General features: G+C 38.6%; 1 protein-coding gene across 7 annotated transcripts in view; it reads right to left on the bottom strand.

Moving 5' to 3' along the window:
• Positions 1–27,336, bottom strand: part of zbtb16a (zinc finger and BTB domain containing 16a) — a 127,365-nt gene that overhangs the window by 42,682 nt on the left and 57,347 nt on the right. For all 7 annotated transcript variants that reach the window (XM_058757505.1, XM_058757506.1, XM_058757503.1 and 4 more), the window contains one exon: positions 1,538–1,624. In XM_058757505.1, the coding sequence (XP_058613488.1) occupies positions 1,538–1,624 (87 nt within the window). The remainder of the gene's footprint in view (positions 1–1,537; positions 1,625–27,336) is intronic.

The following is a 27,336-nucleotide window of genomic DNA, read 5'->3' as shown; positions in this document are numbered from 1 at the left end:
AACACACAGAGTGAACTTCTCTTCCTAGAATGCAAACGGATATAATTCGATTTGCATTCTGTATTACATTGCTTGTTTTGTAAATATAAATAAATCAAAAAGATATTTTACATTGCATGGATACAAGTTTAGGGACTAAACAGTCCCCAAAAGTTAGATTAAATGGGGGGCGGGGGGAGACTTTTGTAATTGTTATATTACAAAAGCAATATAATAATTCTTAAAATTCATTTAAATTCATACTTAACGAGGTCATCGGATGCCCATTTTCCACAAGCTGATTTGATTCTTTAGGGTCTTAATGAAAAGTCTATAACACGTTGGTTAAAATTTCTCAATGGTAGTGTAAAAAACACCTGTTTTCAGCACGCTGTTTTAGTCCATGTCGCTTTAAATGCTAATGAGCTCTGCTGACCCAGCCCCTCTCTTCCGTGGGGTGACGAGTAGACTGTAAACTTCAGCCGCGTAACTTGCCAACTAGCACATATTAGGAAAGGTGATTTGCAAAGATTCATAAAAAAACCCTAATACTCACTTCTTCTGTAGATGAAGCTGGAACACGAATGATTCGCGCAAACATAGACACATTTAGGCACATCGGCGCATTCCTTTCAAAAATGAAAGTAACGTTAATCCTCTGTTGGAGGATTAACAGAAGATTCAGCTTCAGCGGCTCAGATGTTGGGAGTAAATGACGACTGCTATGTTCATTATAACATCAACAACAAAAAACCTCAATCGCTTAATCGGAGACATTCTTGTCTTCCCCTGCACCAGAGTCGACACAATGTCAGACAACTCACAGCTCACTCAGGGCAGGTCTAAGGTAAATTGGCCATGTCAATCAACTATCGTGGGAGTGGTCTGTGCAGAACTATGTCATTCTGACAGGAATCTCAGAACAGCCTGATTTGAGAAAGGAGATTTTAAAATAGGGATTTAAAAAAAAACACTGGGTGGATTTTTATCATTATAGGGTGGATGTGTACACACACTTCCCACATACATTTATGTTCAAACAACATGTAAAGTGAATTTTGCATCCGATGACCCTTTAAATATAATTATATCAATTGTAACCAGCTTGCTATTTTCTTACATATCAAATATAAATCTGAACATGAGCATGCTATTCAACACTGCCCATTTGTAACTGCATTAAAAACAACAGATGGAAGATATGTAAAGTAGATGTATTTATATTCCCTTTCAATATATACACATAAAACACAACATAAATATGAATTTAAGAAAGCTTAATTATGAAATTCTGCAAAGGCATATGACAAGACATAAAAATGTGATTTTTCTCAAATGTGAAAAATGTGGGGAAACAAGAAAATAAATTTAATTAACAGATGTTTTCCTGAAAGAATAGAAGACATTAGGTACAGTAATAATTTCTCTTATTAAACGTAAACACAAGTGGGCCCTCAAATCCAAACTTGTACATACAGTGATATGCTGCATATACTGAATTCAGGACATTTGAGTGTGTGTTTGATGTGTGCAGTGTGGGTTGGTGTTTGTGTCACACCTGTGTGGATCTGCCGGTGGGCCTCTAGAGCATCTTCCTTCTGAAACTGAGCTCCACACTGGTCACAAACGATGGCTTTCTCACCAGCTACAAGACAAAAAATGCAAAAGTTATTAAATTTACATCATTTTGGAGGTCCTCGGGTGGTGCATGGTGTCATATCTCTTATTTGAGCCCCAGTAATACTTAAAATTATTTGGTGCCTGTGAATTGGAAGTCTGCTGGATTCACTTCAGTAAAACTTGCTGGCAAAAACACTGTTTACAATATTTTGTAGGATATGTAAGCCAGACATTGATCTTGTGTGCACTGTGCAATGAAAGCAATGCATCATAAGAGGGATTTATCATTCAAAGCACACTTTCACTTATATATATAAAAAAATCACCACACATATGCTGTCAAACACAACCCTAAAAAGAAGATAAAAACAAGAAGCCATACATATGACATCCGCATAGCATGTTCAGATGTTGCAATGGGACACCAAGAGGAACTGTGAGACCACAGGATGCCAATATACAATCTGATCTATAAATCAGAATTAAGCAGAAACACTATTTATCTGCTCGATCAAAAGGGAGTTTTTAAAATTTGGAACAGAGCTGTCAACTCTCGTCATTATGCCTTTAAATCTTACCGCCTTCACAAGCAAAACAGGAAGTCATAGCTCAGATAAAAAACAACAACAAAAAAACCCCACCAAAGTCCATTTCGCAACCACTGTAAAGTTGCAAAATGTACTGTACTGTCAAGCAGTAGAAAAAGTGTTTCTTTCTTGCAGATGATGCCACTCAGCAATACTCTTATAAAAGTGGCACAAACAAGTTCCTCTAAATGGCTCAAGAAATCAAACAACATTATTAAAACAAAAAACTGCACATAAAGAAGAACTACCACAGACCTCAGAACTGGTTACTTCAGTGTATTCATACTCAATAATTGTTAACCATAAAACACTGTTTCTTCTGCAATGGGTGCTTTACACAATTTTAAGTGCAGAGAAACTGTAAAACTGCACTGCAAATTGAAAATACGGCCAAAAACTCCCATATATCGCAAAACGTTTTTTACGCTCACATGAGGTGGTTTTTCAGGCAATTTGAAATTTCACAATACTGCAATGGTGACATTTTTTCCACATTTATAGGTCACCTGGTGTATGTAAACGTCACATTATCATTCTTTAATGTACTATAACCAGCAAGAAACATCTCGTGTGTTGGTATAAGGGGCTTTCCTTGCCAATAATGCTTGGCTTTCCTTGCAATTATTGCTTAGATAACACCTTATTTACACTGCACACGTCTGCAGAGTATTAGAGCTCTGATACGGCCACACTATATCAGCTGCGCCATGGCACGTAGCGGCTCTTCACACTGCTTCGCTAAAGATACACGCCTACGTCTCTTACGATTAAAAATAATGGCTGCGATATGTGTAAACCTACAAACATTGGTCGCCATGACTAATCGCAAGAGAGAAAAAAAAAAAAGTTTTAGTCGTATAAAATCGGTTAAATGGAAAAACGGTCATCTGTCATTTCACAATAGCTTTTTTTTTTTTTTTAAATCGACAAAATAATCGCAAAAGTTTTGCACAAATCTAATTGAGGCACAGCTAGATAGATATAATGATAGAATGATCGATAGAATGATAGACAGGCTGACAGACAGAATTAGATAGATAAAAATACATAGATAGATTTTGCCCAATCCTGGTGTCAAGCAGATCTTGCATCAGTGGCCATGGAGCAGGAAGGTCCAGGAACTAAAGTAGCTTGAGATGGAGGGCCAGCGGGACATTGATCACCACCTTAAGTGGCAGAGAGGGAAAAGCCAGACCTTAAAACCCACCCCACAACATAAACGGCAGCTTATTGAAGCGGGTCATTATCTCACAGGGGGTGACAACATCCAGCCACCCAGCAGGAGCGTGCTTCCAGGCCCAGCAGAAGTCATGGAATTAAAGTGATAAATTCTAGCCTCTCCCTTTGATCAATAGCAACTTTCTTGTTAAGCATGACAAAAAAAAAACAAAAAAAACGTGAAGTTAAAACACCTCCCTCAGATTTGGCAGAATTCATACCCCACTTTCAAACTCCTTCCCACCAAAGACAAAAACAGAGACCAGTGCTAGAAATAACTGCCTCTCCAGCAAAAAAGAAAACAAGAAAAAAAAAAAAAAAAAAAAAAACTGTGGCTATAAAAGAATCGCTCTCTAGCAACTCCTACTTCCTCCCTCCTTCACTCGGAGTTGCCACAGCGATGCAGACCTGACATAATGGGCCCTTACACAACCGTGGCTCCCAACAAGTGGAGGAGAGGTGCCACGTGCCACGGGCCCGTTCCTTTTTCACTTCCCTCCTCTGAACGTATTGCACAACCGAAACCCTGGGATTTACTGTTTCTAAAGAGGATGCCTCATCGATCTGTCTTGTTTGTACGGGCCGTGCGCATGAATAAAATGACGCGAGTGAAACCGGAGCCTTTACGGGAGCTGCGGCAAACATCCAGAGTCAGATTACCCAGCAGTGGGGCCGCGCTGGCTTTGTTGATGAGTCCCTGAAGAGAGCGATACTAGAGCACAGCTGTAATGGAAAGACCTGTGAACAAGCACATTGTCTAATGCTATAAAGGTGGATTCTCATCACACACTCTGATCAGACGCCCCCAACCCCTCCCCTGTCGCTCGGAAGCGGGAACATGAGTAGACAAATACGGCACAAACAAAAACATACCCTTGCTGTTCGGTGAGCCTACACAAATGCGTTATATAAGACAGCACACTCAGTACCAAAAAAGAGGCAAAAAAATCCATATAAAAAGGAAAAACAGTGCCGTCAGAACAATGAGTACAGACAGCGTGCTCTCCCTTTTCCTTTAGTGGTAACGAGCTGTGCTGTACAGTTTTATTTACACTATCCTCTTATCAGTCACAGAACAGTACGGAGACTGCCAATTGGAAAGGACAGCCAGGAACTGTGTGTTCCCTCTCTCGACTAGATGTGTACCGCAGGCAGAGCAATTTTTTTATCAACCAAGACAAAAATGCTGGGAGACTGCCAGATTCCCCTCGTAAAAATGTGCACGTTCACGCGAGCATGCCGGCGTGGATGAGTATATTTGTTGAGCGCTGTCAGGCTGATGCAGGGCTCCAGACTGAAACAATGACTAGGGAGCCACTGGCACCTCAAATGAAGCATTTGGGAGCCAAATGCCGTTTTTAGTTGGCAAATTAGGGAACCGCTCAATATGGGTGATTGTTCAGAAGCACTGTCGACCATGCATGTTCTATCACAATATATCACAGTTATTGAATATTTACAGGTATATGCGCAAAAAACAATGTCGTTGTTTGAAATTCATCTGGCATTTGGAAAAGAGCTGCAGGTGACTGAAGAACGAAGTCCAAGTAGTAAGTATAGGTAGCTGAATAAGAATTTTATTTGTTTGAGAGCTTTAGATTTTTTTTCTCTTTAAAACTATGGATATTGGACTCATACAGTAACACATTATACATCTTGACACACACACACACACACACATAACATATTGTGGTTCTAATATCTCATCCATTTAAAATAAACAATGAGAAAAACAGAAAGCTCTCAAACAGCAACAAAATATTCTATTTCTATGCGAACAGACAATTTGAATATAAAATAATTGCTCATGAATAAAATGACCCAAGTGGAAACTGCAGTGGCAAGTTTAATATATTGATTTTCTTAAATTGAATGATTTTTAAAGAATCAGCCCCGATTTAATCTGATGTTAAGCCTGAAGAATCTGAAGTACACATCACATAACGGTTCTGTGTCCATTTTCAATTAGACAAAATTGAAAATTGATTCACAGTTCAGTGAGGGAGTCTTAGTATTGGGAGTCTGTTTAATGAATCGTTTAAATTGAATCATTAAGAAGAACCATTCATAAGAGTCATTTGTTTGCAAATAAGGCAGCACAGCTTTGGTCCAACAAAACAGAAAGAGCACACTTTAAAATGTAATTAACAAAAGCCACCTCACGAGATGATCTCTGACAAAATCGCATATAGATTTCACTCAGACTTAAATATGACATTTTAATGTAACCATATACAAAGACACAAAGCTAAAGAAACAAGCAGCACAGATTGAATTTCCAGACACTATACAGTAGATTACTCTGTATCAGAAAATGAAGAGAAGTCAGCTGGTTAATATTTATATAGCCTTCACAGAGAACAGAAAGAATAGCAAAGGAGATAAACACTGAGGATATCTAGGCTTCTTCTGATAGCTTCACGGTCTGGTGCGCAGACAGAGGACGTCTCGGGACAGACCAAAGCAGACAAATATTGACTTGCTAAACACACTTTCACATCAAAGACGCTTCTAAATTTATCTGCTCAAAGTGAGCACAGTGTTGCACATTCATTCACTTGTTTTTTAGCTTGCTTTAAAGCTCTTAATCCATTTTGCCTGCAGACCAATTTATCTGGCCGGCAGGTCACACTCAGTCCTCCATTTTTCCTGCTCTTTTTCTCTCTCTCACTGTACAACGCCGTAATTTCAGCTGTCTAGCTCCAGATATACTTGGGGCATTTCAGTTGACAAAGATGCACATTCACGTACAAGCTGGAGACCTATCAGTAATGTACAGACGGATGTCTCTGTGCACATGCTGTCCAATTCGCATGCAGAAACAATACAAATATCAGCAACAGGAAAATGTTTGTGTATGACCCTGGTGTGTGGCAGGCTAACCCTTCCACTGCAACAAAAGGTGAAAGGTTCCATGTGTTTTCCTCTTCCTTTCTCGCCTCTCTTTTTTTTCTTCAGGCCATGATGCCTTAAATTATGACTCTGGGCAGCTTTCCTGACGGTATAGTGAGAGGACAAAGGGCTTTCAGAAGTGGAGGAAACAGGAGCTGGGCTGGAGAGGAACTTGTAGGGTTAGCCTGGTGTGAAGTGGCAGGAAATGAGTGGAGCCTCTAGCATTTCACTGGCATCTCACCACAGTTTGAGCTCCGTTTAAGCCACCATCAAACTTGAGGTGGGATTTGTAGAATTTGTAGATTCTAGCATATATACACAAGGTTGGCACTGGCAAGTATACATGATAAAGAGTCAAGTCCAAATCTAAATATTAAATACGGTTCAATGGATAGCTCACCCAAAAATGAAAATTTGATGTTTATCTGCTTACCCCCAGGGCATCCAAGATGTAGGTGACTTTGTTTCTTCAGTAGAACACAAACGAAGATTTTTAACTCAAACTGTTGCAGTCTGTCAGTCATAAAATGTCTGTCAATGGTACCCACGGCTTTGAGAGAAAAAAAACATACACAGACAAAACCAAATTAAACCCTGCACTTATAAGTCTGCGATCCGTCATAAAGCAAGAAGACAACGGCGCGTCACGCGCCGGCTGTTGTGGACGCGCTCAGGACAGTTAGATATGGCGGTGGATCAGAGGTAAAAAAAAAAACAGTATAAATACTGTTCAGTTTCTTGCACAGACCGATCGTTTCATATCTAAAGACCTCAATGTATCGAGCCGCAGGGTGTAATTTGGTTTTGTCTGTGCATGTTTTTTTTCTCTCTCTCAAAGCCGTGAGTTTTTTAACTCAAACCATTGACTGATATTACATGACTGACAGACTGCAACGGAGTTAAAAACCTTAGTTCGTGTTCTACTGAAGAAACAAAGTCACCTACATCTTGGATGCCCTTGGGGTAAGCAGATAAACATCAAATTTTCATTTTTGGGTGAACTATCCCTTTAACATTAGTTAAAGGATTAGGTATCAAAAACTAAAAATGAACAACAATTTTACTGAATTGATTAATTTAGTTCAATGTTAATTCCACAATTCACTACACTGTTTGGGTTGGTAAGAATTTTTTTTTTTTTGGAAAGAAGTCTCTTATGCTCACCAAGGCTACATTTATTTGAGGAAAAATACAACAAAAAAAAAAAGACAATTTTGTGAAATGTTATTTCTTTTTGAATGGTAGTGCATATTAATATATTTTTAACATTTCATGTTGTGTACTTAAATGTATTATGAACATTAGCATATTTATAAATTAAAATGTTTACCTAATTAATTAATTTTGAAAAATGTTTATTATTAGTTCATGATATCTAATGCATTAACTAATTAAACCTTATTGTAAAGTGTTTTCATTTTTAAAACTACATTACTTGATTAATTATTCATGAAGCCCAGTGACTCCTCAAATTTGAAAATCTGTAATTGTGAACACCCTTAAGTAAACAACCAAAAGTTAGTTAGCACACCAAGAAAGAAAGGGCAAGAAATGATCTGCCTCTCCTCTGCTGCCTGATCAATACCTGTGAGGTCGGCTGAAAACAGAGCGATACCTCCAGCCCTCTTTTATTTATCACTGGAGAACCTGAGAGCCTGACCATGCGGTGAACCCTTTCCCCAAACGACCACCGAAACTTCAACCAACCGCTGGATGCGACAATTGAGCCGTCTTTACAGTGCTGTAAATGCCTTTACTGCTGGGCGCAGAGCAGTGGGAGGCCGGTTCTGCTCTTTCCTTATTTGCCTTTCATGAGCAGGGAGGGTGAATCCAGGTCCTGAAATATAATTGGATGGGTCGACATCAATTTAAGAGTGGTTTTCCAACTGTAGTCTGTGGACCACTAGCACTATCCTCCGTGAAGGATTCCAAATGGTCCATTAGTAGATTGACTGACAAAATACAATTCATTTATTATTAAAAATAAAATCAGAAAAAAAATGAATTGTGTTAAAATTAATTTTAGGTTGTCAGGTGAAGACCAAAGAGAGACAACAAATAATGAATGCATATCAATGCAGATATTAAAAACAAATCATTTTAAATGATGGTTTGAGTATCTAAAGCAGTCCTGAGTTTTGACAGCGATGTGAGAAATGTTAACTAGTGTTAGCATAGTCAAAAGCCCGGTACAAAAGTGCTAGGCTGTCAGTGTCAGGCTGCACATAGTTAACAGAGCCCATGTATGCTCCACAGGTCAATAACCTGTAAAGATTTAACATTTAGTGCCCATTATTTCCTGCTTTCAAGTCACACATTGTCAAAGGCACTCTCTAGTTTATTAAGGCCCGGGTCAGGAGTGTGGGGGAGGGGCCATGGGCTACACAACGACCTACGGGACAGCAACTAGAACGCAGCCACACAGTACGGGTCATTATTAAACTGTTCCACACTTAACACAGGCATGCAATAGAGTGTTAAGGGTTCCAAAAAATCTAATTTTTGAAAGTTTGAGCGACTCCAACAGGGAACCAACAGGAACAACTGCCCTCAACGCGGTGCGCAAATAATAAAAATTCCAACAGAAAACAACAGGAAATGCAAACACACTGAGTTTAACAGCTCTCAGGTGCAGTCATTTACATTTGTTTAATCACTTGATTTGAAATGATTCTTTCGCTAATAAAAGTTAATCAGCTTCAGATTCAAAATTGGAACTGCAAACTTCATTAAGTATGTTTTTTTATGAATAAAATGCCAGTAGCACATGGTGCCAAATGACACCAACTGACCCTGATCTCTCTTTCCATTATGTCACAAGATTTTTTTATAATTTTAAGAGAGCAGGAACCTTCCTTGGCTTAAAAAAAGTAAGGAAAGGGGAAGAGAAAGAGGGTGATGGCAGAAGAAAAAAAAGAGGAAAAAGTTACTTCCATAAAGTTCTTTTCTTCACAAATGTCGACTGCGCGACACCCTCTTTAACTTCCTCACTAAAACCTTTTACGACGTCCTCACACTCGTTCCAGATCCACTGACTTCCTCTTCTTTCGCTCTGCATCTGCACGTAGAATTTCTGTACGATCACAGTTAGAATCCGCATCGACTAGACAGAATATTGATATATATATATATATATATATATATATATATATATATATATATAGCTGCTAGAAGGAATTTCTTCAGTCAGTTATATAATCTGATGCTTTTCCAGAGAATATAGATATATATATTCTATAGCCCCAGAGTGTCTCGGAAGGATTTGCCCTGTCAGTAGTTGCCCATTAAACATTAATTACTCGTGTCGCTACAGACGGTTTCAAAGTGCCTGAGATAGAGGTGTTTTTCTTCAGCACTGAAATTGTTTGGACGGCCCGGGATTAGTATTCTGATCCACAGACGTGTTTGCAACAGTAATAACACAATATCCACGGCCGCTTTTCATGTTGAACCTCCCAGTGGAATGGATAGCATAAAAGCAACCCTTGTGTGTCCTGGCTACTTCCAGATGGGACTGCTTTTATCTTTTTTTTTTTTTTTTTAACATGAAAGCCCCGTCGGCAGATCTTTGCTTAGCGTCTGATTCACTCTTCAGCCAAAATATGAAAGTTTCAAAGAGCATTTCATAAGGGAGCTCTTCCATAAATGGGATTCATAGCTTTTTAATCTGCGCTAAGAAATTGATCTAAAAGTTTCCCAAAGCAATCGGCTGAGCTAACGCAACACGATGAAAAAAAAAAAAAAAAAAAAAAAAAGGAAAAAAATTGCTATTATGTAGAAAACAAATCACATTTCATCCAGCATATGCATAGTCACAATGATGCTCTTTATATTGTACTGACCCACAAATATACGGAGGGAATAACAGGATTTTCTTGGGTGACTTAAACAGTTTGGCTTTTTTTGTTCGTGCTGAGGGGGCGGAGAGGATGTCATTAGACGTTGACGCATTTAAAAATAAAAACCACACCGCTGCATTTATTCAGAATGAAAACCTGGAAACATGCTGTACACGTCTATATACGGAGGATATAAGATGTAAAGGTCTCGAATAAGACGCCCCCCGGGGAGTGAGAGAGAAGAGCAGGCGGAAACAGATGCGTTTGAATGGGATAAGCAGAATTCAGGCATTTATCACACAAGAGCACACACTCTGTCTTCATGGCCTCAGCCGAGATAAAGGCCAGGTGAGGCTTCGGTGGGTGGCAGCGCTGAAGGGTTTCGACAGTACCGTGTGCGAGCATGGCTTTGAATGTGTGTTTCACGCTAGAGGGCCCTTCTTAACATGCGGTGGTGTGCACGAAGCCTTTGCCATAGAGGTGTGCCCGCTCGCTTCACTCAAACTCAATTGGACTGGCGCAGAGTGTGCCAACACATTCCACCATTTATTTCAACTCCGGCAGCAGATGACCCTCTTAATCTTAATCTAATAATCACAGTCACGGAGGAGGTGCCGTTAATGTCCTCACATCTACGAGACTGCGCTCTTTAACAGCACTTCGTAAATAACTTTTTATCCGTGGCTACATCTAATTTAGAGACTTACAATCTAAAGTAGGCCTGCAGCTTCCACTCTTAAAGGGATATTTCACCAAAAATTTAACATTTTGGCATTTATTCTCATGTTGTTCCAAACCTGTATGACTTTTTTTTTCTTTCTTTTTCCCCCCCAGTGGAATACAAGAGAAAATATTTTGAAAAATGTCTTATTTTTGTACATACCAGTGTTATTTTAGTATCACTGAGATACTTCTCCAAAAGTATTGGAACAGTGAAGACAAAATTGTTCTGTTGGCTGTGGAGTCAAGACATTTGCAAATATGATTAAAAGATGAATATGAGAAAACTACAGAATGTCACATTTTATTATTGGGTGATTCAACACAGATGTTTTACCAGCTAAGAAGTTCAGCACTTTTAGAGTTCATCCCACTCATTGATGTGAGCATAAGTATTGGGACAGTTGAAAATAAGGCAGATATAAATGATTAAAAGCTATTATTTAGTTGCAGATCCCTTGCGCAACATCACAGCAGTGAGTCTGTGACCCATAGACATCACCAGACTCTTGATCTCATCCTTTGAAATGCTTTTCCCAGCCTTTAATGCAGCCAATTCCAATTGTTGCTTGTTTTGGGGAGTTTCTGCCTTTACTCTCCTCTTCAGCTGGTGAAATTCATGTTCAATCGATTGATTTAAATCTGGAGATTGACTTGGGCAATCTAAGACTTTCCATTTCTTTGCCCTTATAAATTCCTTGACTGAACTGGCAGGGTGTTTTGGGTCATTGTTCTGATGCAATATGAAGCACTTCCCAATGAATCTGGTGGCATTTTCTTGAATATTGGTAGGCAAGATGGTTTTTTATCCTTCCATATTCATTCTGCTACTGTCATCATACATTAAGTCATCAGTAAAGTTGAGAGGGCCTGTTCCAGAGGCAGCCATGCATGCCCATGCCATGACACCACCTCCACCATGCTTTACAGATGAGGCTGTATGCTTGGGATCATTGCAGTTCCCTTTTTTTCTCCACATATTTGCTTTCCCATCACTTAGATAAAAGTTCATCTTTGTCTCATCGGTCCATAAACACAGTTCCAAAACTCTTCTGGCTCACCTTTGTGCTTTTTTGCAAACTCTAATCTTGCCTTTCTATTTTTGGAGCTGGTCAGAGGTTTGTATCTTGCTGTGTAGCATCTGTAATTCTGTGTCAAAGTCTCCTGAGGACAGTAAATTGTCAGACAATCACCCCAGCTTTCTGGAAGTTATTGGTGATTTTACAGACACGTCTTTTAGGGTTCATTTTCACAGCTTTTATGATTTGTCTGTCATCAACTACTGTTGTTTTCTCAGCCGATCAGGTCGTTGTTGGTTGCTGGTGGTTTCCAAACTCTTGATTTCTCTGTGCCCTTTGTTTTTGCTATAGCTCTAATTAACTTCCTCTTTTCTTTTAGCATCCAAATTGCTTGCTTTTCTCTCAAAGTCAGCTCCCTCATCTTCATCCTGGTTTGTGTGTGTCATCATCGAATGCAAGATTCAGAATGCAGAAGTAATGGATATACAGTAACTGATACGACACACTCCCTGCTTTTAATATCTGAAGAATTAATGCAAAAGGACACAGCTGATCACTTAGAAAGACCTGTGAGGCAACTGTTCCAATACTTATGCTCACATCAGATAGAGGGATGAAACTCTAAAAGTGCTGACCTTCTCAGCTGGTAAAACATCTGTGTTGAATCACCCAATAATAAAATGTGACGTTCTGTAGTTTTGTCTCATATTCATCTTTTAAATCATATTTGTAAATGTCTTGAATCCATAGCCAACAGAGCAATTTTGTCTTTACTGTGTATATATATATAATATATATATAAGGAATAATTGACGACGGGCAATTATTCTGCTTATACTACGGTTGCCACACCTCAAGACATCGATCAGATATATTTCAAGGCATTCGTCCGGTATTTCTACTTAAATCGCTATTGTGAGTAGGACTATTTCTTCCGCATTTCATCCAGCGCCTCTGTTGCTAATTCCAAAACGTCATTTTAAACCTAGTAACGGAGGCCTGAGCCGTTGATAACAGATTAATGCAGTTAATACAGTTAATAACTAAGTTATGAGAGAGAGAGAGAGAGAGAGAGAGAGAGAATTACCTCTGTGCGTCTCTCAATAGTGTTCGGCAGCAATGTCTCTAGTTATAGTGAAACTTAGTTCCTTTTGTCCACGAACAGCGCCGGTGTTGTTACCTCGCTTGTGAGAAGTCATGTAGTTTTTAAGTTTACTGATAAAATCGTCAGAGTAGCACTAACAACATTAGCGTGATGTATGTTAGTGTGTGTGCAAACTGTAACTTATGTATGTGTGGTCTGTGAGGGAGAGAGAGCGGGAGAGACAGAGTATGTGCTTTCCGTACATAATAAAGCGTAATTTTGTGGCAAAAACATGGACATGATCTGTCGTTTTTATCCTTTTGTTTACTGTATTTATTTATTTGGCCAGTGTCATTGTGGGCTTTGGTTATTTTGCTGTTGTAAGACCTTTGAAATAACAAATCATTTGGCGAAGTGATATGGTCATGTAATGCGGTCAAGAGCTGCCTGGAACTACGTTCGCCATGCGTTTCCTTGAAAATAATTGCACACCTTAGAACGTTCCTCAGCCAATCAGATTCAAGCATTCAACGGCCCCGTAGTGTATGTATGTATGTATATATGTATATATGTATATATGTATATATACATATATATACACACACACACACTTTATTTCAGTTTTAGATATTTTAGTATATCAAGTTAAACTAATAAGAAACTATCTTGACAACTAGCTGAAACAAATTAAGTTTAAGGTTTTTTATTATTTTAAAATATTTTAATTTTAGTTAAAGTTTTTTTATTTGAAATATCAATTATAGAATTAGTTAATCATGACAAACATAGCCCATAAAAAGTTAATATGATTCTGACTTTGACGGACAAACAATTAAATCACTCCTCAAAATATCATTTATGCTCAGGAAAAGGAGAAAATAAAAACATACAGTTCAATTTTGGGGTGAACTACTTCTTTGATATAGTAGAAAAAGCCATTTATGAAGTGTACTAAAGCATTGACATGAGTTTTGATGTATTCAACTCATGAATGAACGCACTGTCCGACTGCTCGGCACTCTATATGGAGCATGAAGCTGGTGGGAACTTTCCGAATATGATCTGAATGCAAAGTGGACAGTGATATGATAAATCCACAAAGGATGTCTGTCTGCTCAGCGGCCCATCAGGCCTGGCAGAGCGGGTCCGGCCTCAACGATGAAAGAAAAAAACAAAAAAAACAAATCCATACTGGCCACAGGCTCCTCTCCAATCTATTTTCTGCTCAGCTGGTTTTAAATGAAGTTATTATGACTCATTAAAATGCCCGCAAGCTTGTGGAAGTCGGCCAATTACAATTTAAATTTAGCCTCCCTTACAAACCCCCACCCCTCCTCTCCAGCAGCCCCCACACACACACTACCAGCAACAACACACCACACCACTGCATTTCAACCACTGGCTCACAGCTGCAATCAAAGCCTTGATCTTTGAACACAAACAAAACCCAATAAACAAACAAATCATCATTTTTTCCAAGGACTCTGCCAGTGCCTGAAATCTGGTGGTGGAACTGCAACGTCACCAAACTGGTTTAAATCAGTTTGACCTAAAACACTTGCAAACCAGAGGCTTGACTGATATGTGCGGTTAGGTCTGCAGGACTTGCAGGGTGGTATCCCTCTGATGTTGATTAATTATCAGCCATTGTTGTGAATGAGTGATGAAACCTTGATTAGGTCAAGGCATTCCCTCATATGTATGTCAACAAAGCAGAGTTATCAGTGAGGTGAAAGCGATTGCACCATAAAGATTTACCGTGATATAAACTGATATAAAACTGAGATACGGCACAAAACAGCTTTCTAGACTGGATTGCGTCCAATGTTTGTTAGTGTCGTAAAACAATAAAAGAGCCTTTCGCTCAGACACTATCAAGAACCCTGTCCACAATTTGAACAATTTCAACTGCAATGGCCAAAAAATTCAAATTCAAAATAAAATAAATCAAGTTATATTTAAGTTTAATCAAAGATTTAAAACATGTTAACATACCATTACTATTAATATCAAAAAATGTAAAATAAACAAATATGAATAAATATATATGCTAAATCTATGAAACCTGAAGGAGTCACTTCAAATGCATTATGTCAGTCAATTTATGTGTTGCCTAATCATGCAATACTAGCATCATTTCCATTCATAGCCGCCCATCCATTCTGACGGCAGCAGCATTCCCTGCTGTAGTTGTGCCTCTGTGCGTTTCGCCGTATTTTTCAGACTGCTCATTGTGCACGTGCATATTGCATGTTTGTGTGTGTGTTTTGCTGTACCGCTCTCATTTCCAGCAGAACAAATTAATCTGTGCCCTTCCAGCTACGCTCCCTTTTTGACAGAGGCTGCTCAGAGGAGAGAAATGATGAAGCAAATCCAAAATTCAATCGCCTGTGTTCTGTTTTAGAAGGCACACGGTGTACTGTACAGCCCATAAAACTCCCAAACAGCCTCCAGACGCTGCTGCAATCACCCTCCATCAAAACACTTTGTCTCGCATACAAAAATAAGACCCGGCATTGAGCTGAATACCAAATCAGCCCATTAGAGCACAGGGGCACTTGCTACTTAGCAACCAAAGGGATTTAAAGCTGCAATACCCGACAACAAAGGACTAAGATCAGGATCTTTTACAGGGTATTATAGCTGGTGTGAGCTTATTCCATGTTTTAATCGAAAAATGTTAACAAGATGATGGCTGCAATGAAAAGAGGCAGAGGAATGAAACAAATACCAAACATCCTTAAACGGAACCATCCTAAAAGGAAATAGTGATGCCGCTTCTTTTCATCCCTTTTCACAGAAAGAATTGTGAAATATTCCAAATATGACTATTTCAGAAAAAATCTAAGTTGATGTGTATTTCAGTAATAACAAACGCAGAAACAGAATATCACTCTAGATAGTAAAAACAAAAAAAACTGCTAAATGCATTATAATATCAAAATCAATTTAATATAATATATTATATATATATATATATATATATATATATATATATATATATATATATATATATATATATATATATATATATATATATATATATATATATATATATATATATATATATATATATATATATATATATATATGCGCGCGTATGTGCGCTATCAATCGATTAAAAAAAAAAAAAACTTAAATCACACATTTTTCTGAAATTAATCGCAATTAATCCCATCTAACATTACAATTTTTAAATATACTTTTATATTGCAATAATTTCATATTCAATCTTCAAATTAATGTACAAACAACATTTTTAATATTTGTTTAATGGCATCTTTTTTTATGACTGAAGGCCAGTATCACTGATACCAACTAATACTGATTTGCCAATAAAAACTATTTCCCCTAATATTTAACCATTGACAATAGCCATTAAACATTACATTATGATTAAGAGCTATACATTTTAAAATTTATTAGACTAAATTAAGTGAACTTAAAAATCTTCACATAAACCCATTTTAATAAATGTTATATTTAGCTAGGCTACCTGTGCCCCTCAGCAGAAATATACAGAAATTTAATAAAGTTATCAAACACTAAATTCTAAACTAAATACAGATAAATACTTACAGCTATATAAAAGTTATTGATTTCCTCTTTTTTCTTTTATTCTTGTTGAACAGACATCACAGCAGCTGGTTATTAGGTTGTTTTTGGCTGCTATTTCTTTAAGAGCTGCTGCTGCTGAATGTGATGCGGATCTGACATGCATCGTATTTCATCGTAAAGTCTCATCACCTTTTCTGACCCATTTCAGGGTCTACTAATGAGCTGAAGAGTTGAATTGGGTGTGTTAGATGAGGGAGACAGTGCTGGGATGCTCCAGGACAGTTTTGAAAAACATTTCAGAGACATGTTCTTAAAGTCGGCATGAAGTACAATTCTTATTTTTTGATGGAATACTGTAGTGTTTATTAGAGGTCGACCGATTCATCGGTTTTGCCGATTAATCGGCACCGATAGTTGATTGCCACAACTATCGGTTATCGGCAAAAATCCATGCCGATAGTTTTCCGGTTTGCAACCGTTGACGGAATGGCTGAGAAGGGTCCGCTGGCATTATACAGTACGAGAGTGGCCTCTAGAGGCGGAAATCACTGACAGCACGTGTTGTTTATTGTGACACGTGACACTGCACAGAGCGGGAAACTCCAGACGCGCATTTAAATACAGCCGACAGAAAAGCCTGCCGCGGAACAGAGCACCATTCACATAGTTTTCTATTAAATTACATTATATTTGTCCCAAATCGTTGTGAATGTATACAATGACTTCACCCTAGGCTATAAATTATGTATTGTGCATTTTTCAGCAAAACGTTTGTCTTTCTGTGGCTCTAATAAAGTCGGTATGCTTCATATAGAGAGCTGTAATAGATCGCGCGTTCTCTTTCCACTTGCTCTGTTCTTTTAAACACCGAACTTCAAACTCATTTATGCCACATTGTTCATTCTTGAAGCAAACTTAAGTCCGTTTGGTGATTTAAATAAATTGTTTTAGACCGCCACTTGATTTGAGCGCAAAGCGTCTGGTGTGTGTGTGTGTGTGATACCTCTGAGTTCTCCTAGACGCAGCGCGACTAACTTTTTTTTTTTGATTAGATAATTATCAAGTGTTAAAAAATAGAAGCAAATAAAGTGTGTGAGTACACATACAATATCCATATGTATGTAATTTTAATGCTATGGTCTTGTGTAGATATTTAAACATGGACATCTTTAAGCATGACTGTTGAAATTAAATGGTAACATTTAACAATAAAAGTCCATTCGTAGCATTAATGAAAACTGTAGAAGTATTGTTCCTTGTTAGAGTGTTTTCATTTCAACCTTCACTATTAGCTACTAATAGGCTATATTTTTACATTTTAAAGTTTGTTCTTTTAACATTAGCAAATTATGAAATAACTTTAATGATCAATATAGTAAATAATATTAATATTTTTATTCATTTACAAAGTATGTTTCAGTATTGTTGCTGCTTTTTTTTATTTTTTTTTTAAATAGTAAAGCACTAGTTTTCTTTCAGTATCCATTTTGAAAACTATCAGTTGATTAATCGGCATCGGCCAGTGTGGTCCAACCTAGCAATCGGTATCGGTAAAATCCACTATCGGTCGACCTCTAGTGTTTATTATAAAGAATTCCGCACTTCAGAACTGTGCCCTCGTAATCTTTAATCAAAAACATTAACCTCCCCTCCCCCTCAAAACGACTCCTCTACTCTTCCGGTCACGAGTGATGGCGCAAGGGCGGAGCTAGTGATGTGAGGGAGGGGTAAACGCTGGGATAAACGACAGGGGAAAAGCTGAAGCTGATGCTTCACTTTATAGCACTGACACCAGTCATGAGGGAGTATGTTACCCTTAAACACTGAAAAGATATTAGGATATTACGACAACATTACTCTTAGGACATCGCAAACTAATTTGTTTCATGAACATGACTTAACCTGATGGAGGATGCGGTCATATTCAGGCAGTCTCTCTCTCTCCTTCTCTCTCACGCGCTGTTTTGTGCTGTTGATCGTGGTCGTCATCCCTAATAAATAGCTCATTTATTCATGCTTGGGTGTCGGCGGTGAATACAGTGGCGAGAAATCCCCCACCACTAACTGCAAACTGGCATTTCAGAACTGCCTCCATTTTGTTAGTAACACCCCAACTTCCAACGATCCAATCAATTCTCGAAGGACGAAATCAAGTCCCGCCCTCTCATTTCAGATGCCGTTTCACTCGGATATACATCACAGTAGAGAAGAAAAGACAGTCGCAACTTCCGTTTCATGCCGACTTTAATGTAACTCGCATATAACATATTACATGCATGCACAGTTTTAAGGCAGCTTTAATTGCCTTTTTGGTAACTTCATGCCTTTAACTGACCATGACATTGCATGCACGTAGTTTATTTCGCGCTGTGATATGAATTGATACAGGCTACAGCGTGCGCCGGTTTCCGTGCTTGTTTGACTCACGCCTGCCACTGAAGTGAAGCTGGAGCGCGTGTCTGAAACGTCTCTGGATTGACGTGATCGTAAAGACGTTTTGCGACTGAATAAAATGCACTTCTTGTCGAGAAAAAAAACAGACAGAAACAGCAGTTATGAGTGGGGTGGCCAACCCAAGGCTCCGCCCCTGCGTTAAATAATTTTAACGCGTTAAATTGAAAAAATTAATCGCCTGCGTTAATGCACTAATTTTGACAGTGCATATTATATTATGTATATATTATATACCATTCTTCAGCGGAGTGGCCGTTACACTTCGGGTGTGCATTATTTTTCTAATAATTCAACGGACCGAAGTCAATTATTCCGTTATACTACGGTTGCCACACCTCAAGACATCGATCAGATTATATATTTCAAGGCATTCGTCCGGTTTTTCTACTTAAATCGCTATTGTGAGTAGGACTATTTCTTCCGCATTTCATCCAGCGCCTCTGTTGCTAATTCCAAAACGTCATTTTAAACCTAGTAACGGAGGCCTGAGCCGTTGATAGCAGACTAATGCAGTTAATAACCAAGTTATGAGAGAGAGAGAGAGAGAGAGAGAGAGAGAGAGAGAGAGAGAGAGAGAGAGAGAGAAAATTACCTCTGTACGTCTCTCAATAGTGTTCGGCAGCAATGTCTCTAGTTATAGTGAAACTTAGTTCCTTTTGTTCACGAACAGCGCCGTTGTTGTTACCTCGCTTGTGAGAAGTCATGTAGTTTTTAAGTTGTTTACTGATAAAATCGTCAGAGTAGCGCTAACAACATTAGCGTGATGTATGTTAGTGTGTGTGCAAACTGTAACTGTTATGGATGTGCGGTCTGTGAGGGAGAGAGAGCGGGAGAGACAGCGTATGTGCTTTCCGTACATAATAAAGTGTAATTTTGTGGCAAAAACATGGACATGATCTGTCGTTTTTATCCTTTTGTTTACTGTATTTATTTATTTGGCCAGTGTTGTTGTGGGTTTTGGTTATTTTGCTGTTGTAATACCTTTGAAATAACAAATCATTTGGCGAAGTGATATGGTCATGTAATGCCGTCAAGAGCTGCCTGGAACTACGTTCGCCGTGCGTTTCCTTGAAAATAATTGCACACCTTAGAACGTTCTTCAGCCAATCAGATTCAAGCATTCAACAGCCCCGTAGTATAAATATATATATAAAACTGTTTCTTCAGTTTAACACCCAGACTTGGTTTTATTCAGATGAAATTATTTAGGGATTCACTTCAAGTCTGGGAGTTTTTATAATTTCCTGTTCATGACTTAAAACATGAACCACAGACATTAAAGCAGGCTTTATTTTTTTTCATCATGTCGGCCCATCCGAGGCTGAGAAAAATTGCCGTGCAGCTCACCCCTGGGCATCATGGGAATAAACTCTTGTCAGCTTTTTGATGGGATGTAAACTTGTCAAACAATTACAGAGCCATTACCCGCGTGTGTAATCATTTCTCCTGGACCTTATAACAGAGGATTTATGTGGCACATAATTCAAACGCTGTTTTAAATGGGGATTTAATGTACATCAACAGGTCAGGGAAAGTATTATGGGTTTAAACCACCAGAGAGAACTTAGGGCACGTGGCCAAACAGAAGCTCAGGCCATTTATCCATGCGGCCCGTCATCCCCTGACTATTGCACATGAGGGAGGGAGGGAGGGACGAGAGGAGGAGGGTGAGACGGGGGCTTTATCAGCTGCTGTGAAGAATTTACATGAGAGCGTTGAGCACCAGGGCATTCTCCCCCTTTCCCCCCACTCTTTATTTAGAGCCCTTTCTTCCATCCCACCCCTCCTCCTGTCCCATTTGCAGGCTCTCTATTTTGGAATATGTGGCTTGGAAAGCAGTCAAGTTTCATTAATTTCTAGTTTGGGTACAGTATGTTCCTGGACTCACATCTGCGAGCGATCATAAACGCTCTGGAATGTTGGCAGAACATCCAGACCTGCCGGCAGCTGATGATGTCATCACTGTGAGGGAAGAGCTGGCGAAGGGCCAGACTGTGGGAGCCCGGCGCTTTCTGACAGAGAGAGAGAGAGAGAGAGAGAGAGAGAGAGAGAGAGAGAAAAAGAAAGAAAGAGGGAAATGCTCTCTCTGTCTTCTCTTTTCCTCTTCCTTCATGCCTCACATTTTTCAGTGTCTCTATTCAGCCCCCTTTTGCAGTGGTTCTCAACTGGAGGGTCGTGACACATTGTTTTGACAAGGTCACGGACATGAGAGAAAAAAACAATGTTAAATGTAAATAATAAAATGAAAGAAAAAATTATAATCTACAGGTACCCGTCACTTGATCCAAGCTAACATGGGCAAGTTGTGTGAAACCTTGAAAACCATAAACAAAACAAAAAGTATATAATTTTTTTTTTTTTAAAAGGTGATAGTTTGTGCCACCCATAAATGTTTTTTATTTTTTTTTTAATTAATTTATTTTTTTTTTAACTTTTTTGAGCTATTTAATATTACTACTACTATTTTTTTTTTTTTAAAACCTGAATTTTATATTGGACATTAAATGTCGACCAAACAAAGTACTGTTCTAATAATAATAATAATAATAATAATAATAAACAACAACAACAACAATAATAAACAACAACAAAATATTATAATTAGATATTTATATATTGCATTTAAAATAACTTTAATAACTTACTGTTGTATTATATAAAAAATAACTAACATTACAATTAAATTAAATAATAGAATTAAAATAAAATATTTAATAATAATATTTTTTATTGTTTTTACATAGAAATATATAATGAAAAATATTATTATTATTTCTTTTTTTTGTATTAATATTATTAATACAATACTTTGTTGGGTCTCCACTTGAAAAAACACAGATGAGAACCACTGCTCTCTATTATACACAAATCCACAAGCACAATTTTGGCTCACTGTGACTTCAGATTATGCTAGGGTGAGAAATGCAAGCAGTTCGGGAAAATTAATTTTTCCTCACCTTGAAGAACGAGGACACATATCTGAGAACTGCTCCTGTGCTTAAACACAGTGTCAACACATGCAGCTGAGGACATGAACCAGGAAACCAATGTGAAATGGGCTGACAAAAGCTCCTACACAACGAAGATAATAGCTCGGCAACAATGGAGCTAAAGAACAGCCTGCGGGCCAAGTAACACAGCCATAATTGAAACGGCTAATTCGCTGTCATCAAAAGAAAGAAAAGCCCATGTGCTTGCAAGTCAACTTGAAAGCAACAGCTGATAGATCACAATAGCCAAGAAAACGATTCCCATTTCTTCTAAATGACTAGGTTACGGAAGAGTTACAAAACCTTTACTAAAAAAAACACAGGCACAGTTGCATATATGTGTGATTGCAATGGCAAAGGCGCTTGCCAAGCTGCTGGATAGTGTACAAGGGGTCTTGCTGTGTTAGCCCTGTCTCAGTCTACTGAGCTAATGAAGTCAAGTGAGGTCCACTGGCTGGGCCCTCTGGAGAATAACACACAGACTTAATCAGCTTGGGCCAGGCACTTCGCCTTGCTAATGAGAGTGTTCACACAGTCCCCAAGTGTACATGTGCATGTATGTGGACATTTTAATTCACCCAGCTTTGCTCAAACAGGTAGGTAGAAAAAAAAAAAAGCAAGCTTTTTATCCATTTTGCACCTGTTGAAAGTTACTTCAGCTCAGGTTGTGGCCCTTGTGTTTGTCTGGAGAACTGCAAAAGCTGCAGATGGTTAAAGCTACAGATTAACAAAATGCATAATAGCCTACAGAAGAAGTTAGAAAAAATTAGTCGGAGGCGAACATTGACAAGTTGCATAACAAAAAAACAAAACAAAAAAATTAAAAAACAGCTATGCAAAGAGATCATTATGATAATATAATATACATTTATAATTATATTTTAAATATATATATATATATATATATATATAATATACATAAAAACATTTGAACATTTTAAAATGCATATACAGAAGTATTATAATAATAATAATAATAATAATAATAATAATAATAATAATATGTAAAATATATCAAAAGAGGTATAAAATAAAATGTATATGTATTTTTTAATACAAAAAAAGTTGGACGTTATATTAATACAATCGATGTTGACCTCTAACAGCTATATAGTCAGTTAAGCTGCAGATTAAAAAAATATTTAAAAGTTAAAAATACGGATGATGTATGCCAAACAGCCTATGTTGATCTGTAATCCCAGCGAAAAGCTTTTCCTCTCCTTTCAAAAATGGATCAAAATATGTCCCTTGGCTAGCCTACCCAGACCACGCTCTGCACTCTTTGAAGTCACAAGGGAAGCTCACATAACACTAATAGCCTAGTCGTGCTCCAAATGGCTGAGTCACTTTTTTTCCCCCTTTTTTTTTTTGCTCCAGTGGTGTGCTGCCTCACTACCCAGCAGCTCCCAGACCATGCTGACCTTAAACCTGAGGAAAAAAAAAACACACACACGCACTTTTCCATTATCAGCCTCTCACCGCAATGCACTTCCACCCAAACTCCAGGACGTGAGGCCTCGAAAGCCCCAGAAGAAAAAAGCCCAACAAAACAGCAACCACAACCGCTGCTGTCAGACAATAATTTCAAAAAAGACAACACAGGAAAGAAAAAAAAAAAAACTGGCGCAAGATTCACTGTACATACTGTACCCTGGGCTGTGGCAGGCGGCCCAGACTGGCGCCCTGCCAAGTCCACAATAAAACAAACAGAGACGGCGTGCACCAGCCGAGAGGAGCGAGGGGTGTGTGTGTGTGTGACTGAAATGGTATACCACAATACACACGACATACCTAATACCATTCTTCAGCACCTTCTCCTGAAGATGAGAGAGAGCGGAGGAGGTGGAGGGCAAAGCCACTTGCTTGGTGTCACTGATAAAAATCAAACCGCTCAGAACAGGAAGGATAAAAACAGAAAGTTTGCAATGAAAGAACAAAGCAACAAAAAACAAAACAAAAAAATTAAAAAACAGCTATGCAAAGAGATCATTATGATAATATAATATACATTTATAATTATATTTTAAATATATATATATATATATATATATATAATATACATAAAAACATTTGAACATTTTAAAATGCATATACAGAAGTATTATAATAATAATAATAATAATAATAATAATAATAATAATAATATGTAAAATATATCAAAAGAGGTATAAAATAAAATGTATATGTATTTTTAATACAAAAAGTTGGACGTTATATTAATACAATCGATGTTGACCTCTAACAGCTATATAGTCAGTTAAGCTGCAGATTAAAAAAATATTTAAAAGTTAAAAATACGGATGATGTATGCCAAACAGCCTATGTTGATCTGTAATCCCAGCGAAAAGCTTTTCCTCTCCTTTCAAAAATGGATCAAAATATGTCCCTTGGCTAGCCTACCCAGACCACGCTCTGCACTCTTTGAAGTCACAAGGAAGCTCACATAACACTAATAGCCTAGTCGTGCTCCAAATGGCTGAGTCACTTTTTTTCCCCCTTTTTTTTTTTGCTCCAGTGGTGTGCTGCCTCACTACCCAGCAGCTCCCAGACCATGCTGACCTTAAACCTGAGGAAAAAAAAAACACACACACGCACTTTTCCATTATCAGCCTCTCACCGCAATGCACTTCCACCCAAACTCCAGGACGTGAGGCCTCGAAAGCCCCAGAAGAAAAGCCCAACAAAAACAGCAACCACAACCGCTGCTGTCAGACAATAATTTCAAAAAAGACAACACAGGAAAGAAAAAAAAAAAAACTGGCGCAAGATTCACTGTACATACTGTACCCTGGGCTGTGGCAGGCGGCCCAGACTGGCGCCCTGCCAAGTCCACAATAAAACAAACAGAGACGGCGTGCACCAGCCGAGAGGAGCGAGGGGTGTGTGTGTGTGTGACTGAAATGGTATACCACAATACACACGACATACCTAATACCATTCTTCAGCACCTTCTCCTGAAGATGAGAGAGAGCGGAGGAGGTGGAGGGCAAAGCCACTTGCTTGGTGTCACTGATAAAAATCAAACCGCTCAGAACAGGAAGGATAAAAACAGAAAGTTTGCAATGAAAGAACAAAGCAACAAAAAAACAAAACAAAACAATCAAAGAGCCGCGCCGTGTCTCTGCCTCTCTGCCACTGTCTGTGTCTATAAAAGTGTTTCCACTGAAAAGCTTGAGCATTACACAAGAGTGAAGCTCTCAAGAGCCAGACTGCTACAAACAAAAACCAGGTTAGCGCTGTGTGTCAAGCATCGAGCATATGAACGTTAAAACTGTTTTGTTCTAGGGTTTTTTTTGTGTTCTGTTTTGATGCACTAAAAATAAGCCACCTCGCAATGCTTGCTTATTCCGCCTGTTGAGAGAGGCTGTCTGGGGCTGATTCTTTTGGTAAAGATCTTAAGGAATTATGACTGGTTCTTCTGTCGTTTTAAATGCAAAACTGCTATCGTGATTACCGACATTTCTCATTTTTGGCTCAACTTCACGAAGGTGATGTAAATTTAGGGAAAAACAGAAACTGTATGTGGCAGAGTGCTTAATGAACACAGCCCATGTGCAGATCCCATCATCGCATGTCTTCTGGTGTTTTCCATCAGGTTTGGTTCAGATATCTGAGATCAGTTCAGAAGGGAGCACTTCAAAACAACTGATTTCTGATGTGAAAATTGGATTTAAGTAAAATAGCTTATTCTAATATTAATTTTATGAAGAGGAAGGAGAGGAGAATTAGAAGCATATGATGATGATAGAAGGAAGCAGAAGCAAAAGATAGAGATGATGAAGAAAAAGAAGGTAGTGGTGCAGAAGAAATACAGGGAAGAAACAGCAGCAGCAAAAAAAGAGGAAGAAGAGCAGAGGAAGATTAAAAGCATCAGCAGAGGAAGATGGTAAGTAGAAGCAACAAAAACAGCAGAGGAAAATGAAGCCGGAGCAAAAGGACAAAGAAATGGATGAAGCAGAAGCAGCAAAAGAAGAGGAAGAAGAGCTGTAGCAGAGGAAGATAAGTAAAAAAAAAGCAACAAAAACAGCAGAAGAAAAGAAAGCAGCAGCAGAGGATGAAGCAACAGCAACTGAAGCAGCAACAAATTATGCAGCAAAAGCAGCAGCAGCAGAGTACAAGGAAGAAGAGCAGAGAATGCAAAGCATAAGCAGAGGAAGATGAAGAAGTAGAAAAGCAACAAAAACAGCAGAGGCAAAAGAAGCAGCAGCAGCAAGGGAAGAATCAATAGATGGAGAAGCAGCAGCAGCAGCAAAAGAACAGGAAGAAGAGCAGAGGAACAGTAAAAGCAGTTGCAAAGGAAGATGAAGTAGAAAAGTAACAAAACAGCAGAGGAAATGGAAACAGCAGCAACAACAGAAGCAAGAGATGAAGAACCAGAAGCAGCAGTAAAGGAAGAAGCAATAGATGAAGCAGAAGCAGTGGGAGATCCAGCAGCAAAAGAAGAGGAAGTGTAAAAGCAGTAGCAGAGGAAGATGTACATGAACAATTAGAAAAGCAACAAAAACATCAGAGAAAAAGGAAGCAGCCGTAAAGGAAGAAGCAGCAGCAACAGAAGAAGAGGAAGAAGAAGAGCAGAGGAAGATGAATAAGTAGAAAAACAACAAAAACAGCAGAGGACAAGGAAAGCAACAAAAGAAGCAACAGGCGAAGAAGCAGCAGCAGAAGCAACAGATGAAGCAGCAGAGGCAGACGAAGCAGCAGAAAGAGATGAGGAAGATTAGGAAACAGAACAGGAAGAGGAAGTGGAACAGGACGAGGAAGAACCACATGGTACAAGTCCAAAAAACAGCAGTGTTGTTTGAGAAAATGAGATTTGAGACTACGTTTAAAGCTGAGGACACTTGAGCTGCAGGGGCCGACGTTCGGACTACAGTAAACTCCTGCAGTAATCCAGAGAGGGTGAAGTGTGAGGCCCCGCAAACACTAACACCACATCAAATGGCACTCAGTCCTTCTGTTTGGAGAGTCACTGAGCAAGTCAGTGGCTTTACAAAGGCCTTTTTGAAGCGTTCTCTAGCCCACAGTCTCATGCAACCCAGCTTCTGAGCGCAGGATTATCCGCAGTCATATTATCCAAACTGCACAAGCCAGTCTCCCATAAGGATTTCTGGATTACTATAATGACACGGAACATACTTTTGCACGAGTACAGGCGTCTCTGCGGGTCAGTGCGGAATACCAAACAGAGGTATTCATCGGAGTTCAGACTCGGCCTCTTTGTCTCATCGTAGAACAGCTCTCATAAATGTCACCATGCAGTACATGCTCCATGGGCTGCCATTATGAGCGCACGAGTAGTACAATATCTCCACAGAGTCTGTTATTGAACATGCATCTTGGGATTTGAACAGCCTCTAAAATAAACATTAGATATTT

This window comes from Onychostoma macrolepis, chromosome 21 (assembly GCF_012432095.1).
Source record: "Onychostoma macrolepis isolate SWU-2019 chromosome 21, ASM1243209v1, whole genome shotgun sequence".
NCBI lineage: Eukaryota > Metazoa > Chordata > Actinopteri > Cypriniformes > Cyprinidae > Onychostoma > Onychostoma macrolepis.
The sequence above is the reverse complement of the archived record's forward strand: the minus strand, read 5'-3'. Positions and strand labels throughout refer to the sequence as shown.